The sequence below is a fragment of the Eriocheir sinensis genome, chromosome 22 (assembly GCF_024679095.1).
Source record: "Eriocheir sinensis breed Jianghai 21 chromosome 22, ASM2467909v1, whole genome shotgun sequence".
Lineage (NCBI taxonomy): Eukaryota > Metazoa > Arthropoda > Malacostraca > Decapoda > Varunidae > Eriocheir > Eriocheir sinensis.
Window position 1 is genome coordinate 2,804,014 of NC_066530.1, and position 10,247 is coordinate 2,814,260.

Here is a 10,247-nt window from a genome sequence, read left to right on the forward strand (position 1 = left end):
CCATCCTGGAAGCAGTAATCATTCCACAGGAAATCGGAGAAGTACATCCTCAGGTCGTCCCACCGAGCTGAAGCAAAATGCCAGAAGCATCGCCTCTTCGGTGGGTCAAGAGGGTGTACAGGAGCGATAGGACAGGATACAGAAATAAGATTGTGATCAGAGGAGCCCAACGGAGAGAACAGTTTGACAGAATAAGCAGAAGGGTTTGAGGTAAGGAAAAGGTCTAGAATGTTGGGCCTGTCTCCAAGACGGTCAGGAATACGTGTAGGGTGCTGGACCAACTGCTCTAGGTCGTTGAAGATAGCAAAGTTGTAGGCTTGTTCACCAGGCTGGTCAGTGAAAGAGGATGAAAGCCAAAGCTGGTGGTGAACATTGAAATCTCCTAGGATGGAGATTTCAGCGAAGGGAGAGTGGGTCAAGATGTGCTCCACTTTAGAGTTCAAATAGTCAAAGAATTTTACATAGTTAGTAGAGTTAGGTGAGAGGTAAACAGCACGGATGTATTTAGTAATAGAATGACAATGAAGTCTTAGCCAGACGGTGGAAAATTCTGAAGAATCAAGGTCGTGGGCACGAGAGCAAGTGATGTTGTTGCGCACGTAGGCGCAAAATCCAGCTTTGGATTGAAATTTAGGATAGAGATAGTAGGAGGGAACAGAGTAGAGATTGCTGTCAGTAGCCTCAGAAACCTGTGTTTCGGTGAGGAAGAGATAGGCAAAAACTGGTTTATATTTAAAAATAGGGCACTGGATAAATGGAACAAATTGAGATGTGCAGTTAGTGAAATACGATTAAATGCTTCAAATGTATGCTACACAGATTTATGGATGAGTAAGGCATATTTTGAAAGGACAGGCTTTTTATAAGGATGGTCTTTCCATAAGGGCACATAAGGGAACTATGTGAGAGTTTTTGTGTTGGTGTGGACTCACAACAGGGGTGTGTGATGGCACCATGGCTGTTCAATGTGTATATGGATGGATGGATTTGAAAAACAAAGCTAGGGGAGAAGAGTTAGGCCCAAGACTGAAAGTGAGAGGTATGGAGCAGTCTTTGGTGATGGGTCTTTTTGTAGATGATAGTGTTGTTTGAAAGTAAATACTGGCAGGAGTAAAGTCATGGTATAGGAGAAGTCAAGAGAGCAGACTATTGATTTTGCAAAGCTATAGAGTTAAGCCAGACAGCATGGCAGATTGTTAAGATCTAGACTGGGAAAGAGATGATGGAGATGTGATTGGGTCTATTTATTTATTTATTTATTTTATTTTATTTATTTTACTTTATTTATTTATTTATTTTTATTTATTTATTTATTTATTTATTTTTATTTTTTGCCTTGGGAACCAGTAGGCTTTCTTGGCAGTGCCTGATGGTTGGCCCCAGCCTGTTATGCCGCAGGCAGGTGTTAATAGAGGCCCCATCTTGCTTGGCTCATGCTGCCCTCTGAAACTCATCTTTGATCCTCTCTTTAGAGAGAATCTAGAGTCCGGGTTGATAGGTGGTCTTCAGGAAAGCATGTGGGTCATCTTAGGCCCCTCAGCAGTGACTGAAAAATCCCACCTGTGGCGGCAGGCAGGACTCAAACCAGAGTTCTCCTGGACGCAGCACCAGCACACTGCCTCTATGTAAGCATGGAGGGAAAGGTGAGGGAGGAGGCAGTGAAAGACTGACAGGTAATAGGTGCACTGGAGAGAAATATGAAAGGAAGAAGTGTGAGCATGGGGTTCAATAAGAGTATGAGAAATAGAATTATCCTCCAAGCTCTGTCATATACAGAAGACATGGACATGAAATGTAGCACAACAAGATGGATATGTGCAGTGGAAATGAGCAATTACATCATTATGGGATGAGGAAAGTAATGAAAATATGTCATGGTGTAACGTGGAAGGGACTGCATTGTGAAGTGGTTGAACTAGTGAAGCATGGTGCTCAAGGTTTGGATATGTGATGAGAATAAATGAGGATGACTTTGTAGAGATTTTATGGGGACAGGATTGAAAGAGTGGGTGTCACAGGAGATCGCCAGTGAAATGGATCAGTAGAGTGAATGAGTATTAGAGTTGGTAGGCAAGTTATTGAATATGCTGATAGGGAGTGCCACAACTGAGAAAGATGGAGATGTTTCTGCCATGGCCACCTCTTTGTGGGAACAGGGCATTGGAGATATAGACAGACAGACTTTTTCCTTATTAAAAAAATCCTTCATCCAATCTGAAATGGTACTTGGGGGCCTATGCTATAGATGTATGTGGCCTTGACACTCATCTCCATCGCACTGGCCCTTGAGCATGTGGTGGGTAAGAACCAAATACCCCACAACAAAGGGACAGTGTGACATCCGGTTACCACAGTTTACCTTCTCTAGGTTTCCCCAGGTACCAATTCATCGACCAGCCCAAAGGGAGTATGAAGAGCTGAATGAGCTGAACACTGAATGCCTGGGCTGGGATTTGAACCTGGACCCATAGATTCAACAGCTAGGCATGCTAATCATTTCACCAAGGAGTATAATAGTCTGGAACTATATTCCTTAAAATAATTTCGAAATTAGTCTTCAGATGAAGCAATACTGTATATCTTGGCAGTATATCTTGCTCCTACTATAAACATGTTGAGTGCCCTTATAGCTCTTTTACTGGTGAAGTGTAGTTCATGTTGGAAATTTGTTATGCCACAAAAACTGACCTATGCAGCATATTGTTTAAGGAAATTCTTTGCATTTAACAACTTAATATTAACACTGGACATTCTTATCCATCACAACAATTTATAAACATCTTCATTGCTATGAGACATAAAAATCAAGTAAGAAAGGATCTGTGCAGACTTCACATGAAAGTGAAGTAAAACCATGAGTCAACAAAAGAGCTACTACCTCCAAAAAGATGGCAGCCTCATGATAGTTCATAGCCCAGCTGCTAGCTATCGTATCTGGAGCGGTGTGCCCTTGACTCTGGTGCTGGGGGTAGGCACCCTCAGCCTCTGAGGGGATGTTTGTGATGGAATACTGGTTGAGAGTGTCATCTGTCCGTTCATCAGTGGAGTATGTGGAGGTGGAGGCTGTGCAGGAGGTGGAAGTGGAGGCTGCAATTGGGAGACAGAGGTAGTACATATAGGAGATACACATGAAATAGTTGAAGGGTTTCTTTTACGGTGAAGGAGTCATACTAAGGATTAGAAAAAGATGAAGAAATTGCTATCAACATGATAGCAAAACTGACTTCTGTTTTGACTGCCTTGACCTGCCCGTTGTGTTTTGTTTGCTGCCCTTGAGCTGTTTCTCCTACTGGAGAGAACAGAATAGATAGAAAAATACAGTTTTCCTCCATTTTCTCAATAACTACTGGTAGTATGAAAATTCCAATGATAGCGTTGGAATCCTCATAAAACTCCACTTTTATTGGCATATAAACCACAAAAAGTCAACTCAGGAAGTTTCGAGCTACGAGGTGGTGAACGTAAGCATTTCTTATTTATATTTAATCATTTGCTTTTTTCGGAGTCGGTAAACTTCACTATTTATTTGCATTTCTTGATATTTTTTTCTTTCATAAGGCAGAATAATCTCTTCCAAAACCAACGATATATAATAATGCCAGGAAAACATTACTCGTGGGTGAAATTGATAACATGAAAAAAATTTCGCCGCATGGTCAGGCCATTCTGCGAGGCCCCTTAGGGAGCCCCAGACGCATGTCGCAGTGGAAAGAGAAACTTATTAAACTTTTGGTGCGTGAAAGGGTTAATGCGTCCCATATCCCAAAATATATTTCCAATTTTTTTTTTTGTTATTTTATACAGAATAAAAGTAATTTTACTAACAAATAGCAATAACAAAAAATATAAAACACAAATCAATGTGTTATGGTTGTTACGGAGACTCCCACAACCGCTAACTACGCTTGAGGTGTAGGCTTTGCACCGGGGTTTAGCAGCCGCAGTTTCCCTATTCTTGAGATACCGAAACTATGTTCAACCATCAACATGAAGCTAACCCGACGTATCGTCCGAGATGGAGGGCGAACGGGAGGCAGTCACATCCAGGAGGGCATAGAAGCCGATGAGGCTCACACACTGTTCCTGCTGTTGCAAGCATAGTATCTGCCATTCCTGTTTTCTTCTTTCCAGCACCATCCCTTTTAACCATCTTTCTGGGAGACATTGCTAAAGCACAAAGAATGCACAATGTAGTGCTGAAAACACAAAGATCGCACACCAGAACACTTCTATCAGATCTTCCCACAGTCTTCGTCTTTCTAGTGAATGTAAGTTGAGATGTTTCAGTCTATCTTGATATGGGAAGTTCCTCAGTCCCTGAATCATCTTGGTCATCTTCCTCTGAACTGATTCTAGCAAATTGATATCCATTCTGTAGTGTGGGCACCAAAACTGGACAGCATAATCTAAGTGTGGCCTAACTAATGCTAAATAGAGTTGGAGGATGACCTCTGCACTTTTATTGGTTACCGTCCTGTTAATAAAGCCTAATACCCGTCAGCCCCTTTCCTCGCACTAATACATTGCTTCCTTAGTCTTAGGTCAGAGTTCACTAACACTCCCAAGTCCCTTTCACACTCTGATCTGCCTATCGCTGTGGAGTCTAAACTATACCTGTGTAATGGGTTGCATGTTCCTACACTTAGTACACTACACTTGGTCTTACCTAGACATCTTACCTAGACGGGTTCCACGAGAAGGGAACCCCACAAGTGCCAACACGCCAGCAGAATGCATATTTGTGTAATTACTCTTAACACTAAAACTATTAAGCCGCTGCTGGAATGTGTGTTGATTGCACTAAGTAAAGACTAGTTATAAAATATAATGACTTATATGTATATAAGTGAAATAAGTATTTATATTTATATTGCTGTAAGTAAAATAAAGTAATTTAGAGTTGATATGTTCTTTGACCAGAGTGTTTAGGAACTATAGTTAAAAATGAGATCATATGAAATTATATATGAGAATACATTGGTATTAGTATGTAGGGGTTAAAATTCGTATAGCCTTTGACCAAGGTACTCTGCTAGTTTTCTCTTAAATACAGTTAAGGATGTTGACAGGATAACTGTGTCTGGCAGGCTATTCCACAAAGCAATCACTCGGACTGAGAAGTATCGCCTACGTATTTCTGTGTTGCTGTGGGGTAGAAATATTCTGTGTGAATTTCCACGGGTTCTAGATGATGTCTGGAGGGAAAATAACTCAGAGGGTTGCACAGGAGAGAGGCCATTGAGAATCTTCCAGACCTTGACTATGTCAGCTCTAAGCAGTCTGCCATGCACAGAAAAGAGACCCAAGGCATCCAGTCGGGAGGCATAGTCAAGATGCGAAAGTCTAACAATCTCCTTGGTCCATTGTCGTTGGACTCTCTCAAGCATGTCAATATCACCTACATACCCTGTGTGCCATACAACTGAACAAAATTCCAGCACAGGACGGATATGAGAGGTGAGAAGAGATTTCATAAACTCAGGCTCACGGTTAACTGTGCTCTTAAGTAAATTCGACGAAATTCCTGCTGCTTTATTTGCAAGAGAGCGTATGTGGAGATGAAACTTCAATGAAGTATCAACTTGAACCCCTAAATCTGATGCAGACTGCACAAACTGTAAAGGATTTCCTCTAATATAGTAGTCAGAGTACGGGCCAAGATTTGGAGCAGATCCTCGGCAGAACCTAAGAACACGGGTTTTGTCCGAGTTGACCATGAGCCCCCACGATTCCGCACGTGACACCAGTAGGTCTACATCTCTCTGCACAGAAGCAATATCTAACAATGTAAGAGAAGGTGTAGTCTTATTTATCTTTTGGTATATTTTCAGATCATCAGCGAAAATTTTGTATTTACAGGTCAGACCGTGAGCCACAAAGTTAATATAAATGAGAAAAAGGGTTGGTCCAAGGACAGACCCTTGGGGAACTCCACTAGTTACATGCGTAGAATCACTCTCAGAACCCCCAACCACAACCCTCATTACTCTACCATTCAGAAATCCGTGTATCCAAGAGAGTAAGGGATCCCCTATACCGATGTGGGAGTGCTTACGGATCATAATGTAATGATTAACAAGGTCAAGCACTTTACTAAAGTCAAATAGTATAAGGTCGACCATATGCCCCTGATCAAGCCAGCAGGTGGCATCATCTTATGTTAGGAGCTGATCATCAACTGAGTGAGCCTTACGAAAGCCAAACTGATTAGAATCTAATAAGTTATTACTCACGAGAAAAGATGTCAGATTGTTCACAATAATACGCTCGAGACACTTGCAGGATACTGAAGTGAGACTTATTGGTCTGTAATTAAGAGGGGAAGAACGCACACCTTTCTTAAAGATGGGGACTACTTGGGAAGACTTTCAGACTGATGGGAGTTCACCAGTTTGGACTGACTAATGGAAGAGCCAGAGAAGGGGTGATGTTAAAGTTCATCTGCTATTTCTCTGACCAAGCTGACAGTTTGTTGAGGTCCTCCTGGAGTGCTCTAGCATCCTCCCCTGTCCTAATAGTGCGTCCTATTTTGGTGTCATCTGCAAATTTACCAATGTCACTAGTTATCCCATTGTCTATGTCATTGATGTAGATGATGAATAAAAGCAGAACTGAACTTTGAGGAACCCCACTGGTAACATTACCCCATTCTGATTTTTTACCGTTAATGGTAACCCTGTTTCCTGTCGCTAATCCACACCCTAATCCACTCATAAACCTTCCTTCCTATTCCATGAGCCCTGACTTTATTTAACAGTCTCTGGTGAGGTACCTTATCGAAGGTCTTACTAAAATCAAGATAAACTACATCGTAACTCTCATCATTGTCAGCTGCCTCGTATACTCTATTGTAAAAGGATAAAGATTAGTGAGGCACGACTTTCCTTTAATAAACCCATGCTGTGAGTCGTGAATTAAATTATGTCTGTCAATATGGTCCCTAATGCCTAAGTAAAGTAAGTAAAGTAAGTTACCGCATTGCGATCAGAAAAAAAATACATAAATTGAAAATATTTACCTCGCGCGAGATGGCTACCACAAATACACTCTTAGCCTAAGACCTATACTTACCTCGACTCGACCTGCTGCTGCCCCCCCTGGCGAGGCCGAGGCTGCCGAGGCTGCCTGGCCGCCCGCCCCTGCCCTGGCCCTGGGCCGCCTCCTCCTCCATGTTTATCAACACTGCGAGCACAGTGTTGACAACTCAGCAGAATTTCAGACAGCGCTAGATATTCCCAACAAGAGCAGGAAGCGCTAAAGTTATCCAGTGGCCTATATCCTTGAAAATTTGACGTATCAAATTATTTAAAACAAGTACGACTGACTACACTCACCATTATTCCAGGGCAGATCTCCTGTGCTGGGGTTGTGGTATTATGTAGTCTATGTGAGCTTTTTGGTTGTGGTTGTGATTTATACTTAATTTATCTCCCTTGTTGTGCTTTCCTTCCTACCATTGTATCTTTTTAGTTTCATGGTGCTACCCACACATGTATTAATAGTTGTATAATCACACTCTGTCCTGCCTGGGGGTTGGGATGGCATGTTCCTCCTTTCTCCCTTAATTGTTGTTTACCTGCAACAATAAACTATCAATCAATCAGTCACCATATCATGCTACTTCCACAGGCATCCATAGTTGCATAATCACACTATATGTACTGCCTGGGGGTTGGGATGGCATATGTTCCTCCCTTCTCCGGCCTTTGTTGTTTACTTGCAACAATAAACTATCAATCAATCAATCGTTTATAAATAACGTACATAATGAAGAGGTAAATCAAGCAATAAAAAGATTAAAAAATGTTGAAGTGTGGAAATGGATGGTCTAGATATATGTGAAGTGGCATGGGAGGGTTGGGGGGCGGTGCCAGCAGACTGGACAAAAGTATAATCCTTTGATAGAGAGAGTCCCGGGAACCTAAGATTTGGACGCCATTATTGGCCCTGTTTTCCCCGCGCTTTTCAAACGCTGGCACACGCTCTGTTTTGTATTTCTATTTCACAGCCATACGGGTCGTCCACTGTGTCAGACCTGCACACCTTCCTCTAACAGCCAGAAGGGAGCCAGCAGCCAGCGAACTCTGGGAAAATAAATAAGAGACAGTTTGTGCACATGTTTACATCAACAGGTGTCGCCAACCCACCATTACGCCCTTATACTTTACCATAATTTGGTCACCAGCCGTTGGAATGTGCCGTAAGAAGGTAACAGGAGATTGTTATTAGCCTTACGATCAGCCACTGTCTCAGTATATAAACACTCAGTAACCCACGTAGCCTGTGATATAGGCGCGTCAAGGCGGGCTGCTGACGACCTTGAGAAGCTGTACATCAGCTCTCCTCCTCTTACTGACAGCCTTCTACCTCACAAATTCCGCCGCCATGTTGCTCCTCTTTTTATCTTCTATCGATATTTTCATGCTGACTGCTCTTCTGAACTTGCTAACTGCATGCCTCCCCCCCTCCCGCGGCCGCGCTGAACACGATTTTCTACTCATGCTCATCCTAACAGACCCGTCACAATAGACATGGACAGCCTTAGTGTGAGAATAAGTGGTTAATTTGGACATAAAATGATCTTGTAAGACATGAGGAAACCAGGACTTCTTAGGGTTAGGTAACTTTTCAACGTCGATGCTAACATGATGAGGGTGCCAAGTGGGATAGGAAGGGGTGTACACAAGAGCTAGGCAAGGCTCTAGAATGCATGACGTAGACAATTAATTGTAAAGTCGGCGAAGATATGGTCGAACACGGACACCAGGGTTGGCGTGGATCTCCGTAAGGGTCTGCTGAATACTAATGGCGCCATGACTAAGCATTCTGCGCACAGAGCGGCAGGTAATTTCGTGTATTCTGGAAGCAATGCTTGGGAGTTCCAATTCAGCCCGCATGACTTGATCAATTTTTGCGGTTTTGGGGCAGCCTAGAATTATATGCATTGCCGCATTCTGTACAAGTTCCAGGGGCTTCAGCTGGGACGGGCTGCACAGGACTGTAGCAGCATAGTCTATTAAAGATCTAACAACAGAGATATAAAACATGCGAAGTACTGGAATTCCAACCCCAAGGCCCCTGTTTGCCAAGGTTCGCAGTGTGACGAGGCGAGGGAGACAGGCAGCTCGGTCATGTACTGGTTTCCTGAAGCTAATCTGTGCGCCTAAGTATTTGTAACTCTGTTTTGTTATAATTTCATAAACTCCCATGGCTTTTCTAACAAAAATAAACTATCCAGTAATGATGGGTTATTTCATTTGATTCAGCGTATGTATACTGATATCCGGGTCTGTGGCCTGTGACTGATTTTGGAAATATTATGGAACTAAGAAGTGTGAGCAATTAATTAAGATAGAGTAGGAGCATTGATAGGGACTGCAACAAGCTCCACGAAGGTGATGGTGGTGTGGCTGACTGGAAAGGGTGGAAAGGCTAACTGGTCGTTTTATTGTGCAGAGATAATGGAGGAAATGGTAAGTTAACCTTAATTTTTAAAGACTAGAGACGTCTCTCTCTCTCTCTCTCTCTCTCTCTCTCTCTCTCTCTCTCTCTCTCTCTCTCTCTCTCTCTCTCTCTCTCTCTCTCTAGCATGAAATATGTATAATCAGGAATATTATAAAATGGTATTTTTGCAAGTCAAAGTCCCTAAGGTACATGTTTCACAGCCATCAATATTTACATTATAATAATAATTCCACAAATTCATATGATAAAATATATAAGTATTGTAAATGAGATCACAAGAATAGCAAATAACCTTAATATCATACAAATCTTAGGTATTGAGACGCGCCAGTTTAGCCGGAGTTGACATTCATAAACTATGCAGGTAATAGGCCTTGAATCAGTCTTAGGGAGTAATTGCTGCTTGACAAAGTTATTCCAATGATATCTTATGATTCTGCATAGGTACTTATTACCAAAGGCATCACTGCACCTCTTCATGTCGCTATTCACTGTCCATGTCTCACAGCCGTAGAGATATAGATCACAAGCAACTTGAAGATCTTTGCCCTTATACACAGGTATCAACAATGCCATTTGTGCTCATGCTAAGTGAGTCCATAACACCGTAGGCCAAGGTAATCCGTCGTAAGACTTCTCTCTTTTTCTACACTGCACTACCAAAGTATGTACGTGAAATTTTCCAAGATATCAATGTCCTCGGCACATGCATTAATGGACAGTACTGTTATCTAGCTAGCCATGGTCCTGATGTTGTTAAAGATTTACCCCTAGTATTACTA

At 42.2% G+C, this 10,247-nt stretch overlaps 1 protein-coding gene across 2 annotated transcripts in view; it reads right to left on the reverse strand.

Moving 5' to 3' along the window:
* LOC127001937 (two pore channel protein 1-like) overlaps positions 1-7,236 on the reverse strand; it is a 44,153-nt gene extending 36,917 nt beyond the window's left edge. For both annotated transcript variants that reach the window (XM_050867199.1, XM_050867197.1), the window contains exons 1-2: positions 7,072-7,236; positions 2,879-3,087 (exon numbers count right to left, since the gene is read on the reverse strand). In XM_050867199.1, the coding sequence (XP_050723156.1) occupies positions 2,879-3,087; positions 7,072-7,171 (309 nt within the window). In that variant the 5' untranslated portion in view covers positions 7,172-7,236. The remainder of the gene's footprint in view (positions 1-2,878; positions 3,088-7,071) is intronic.
* Between the last annotated feature and the right edge of the window lie 3,011 nt (positions 7,237-10,247).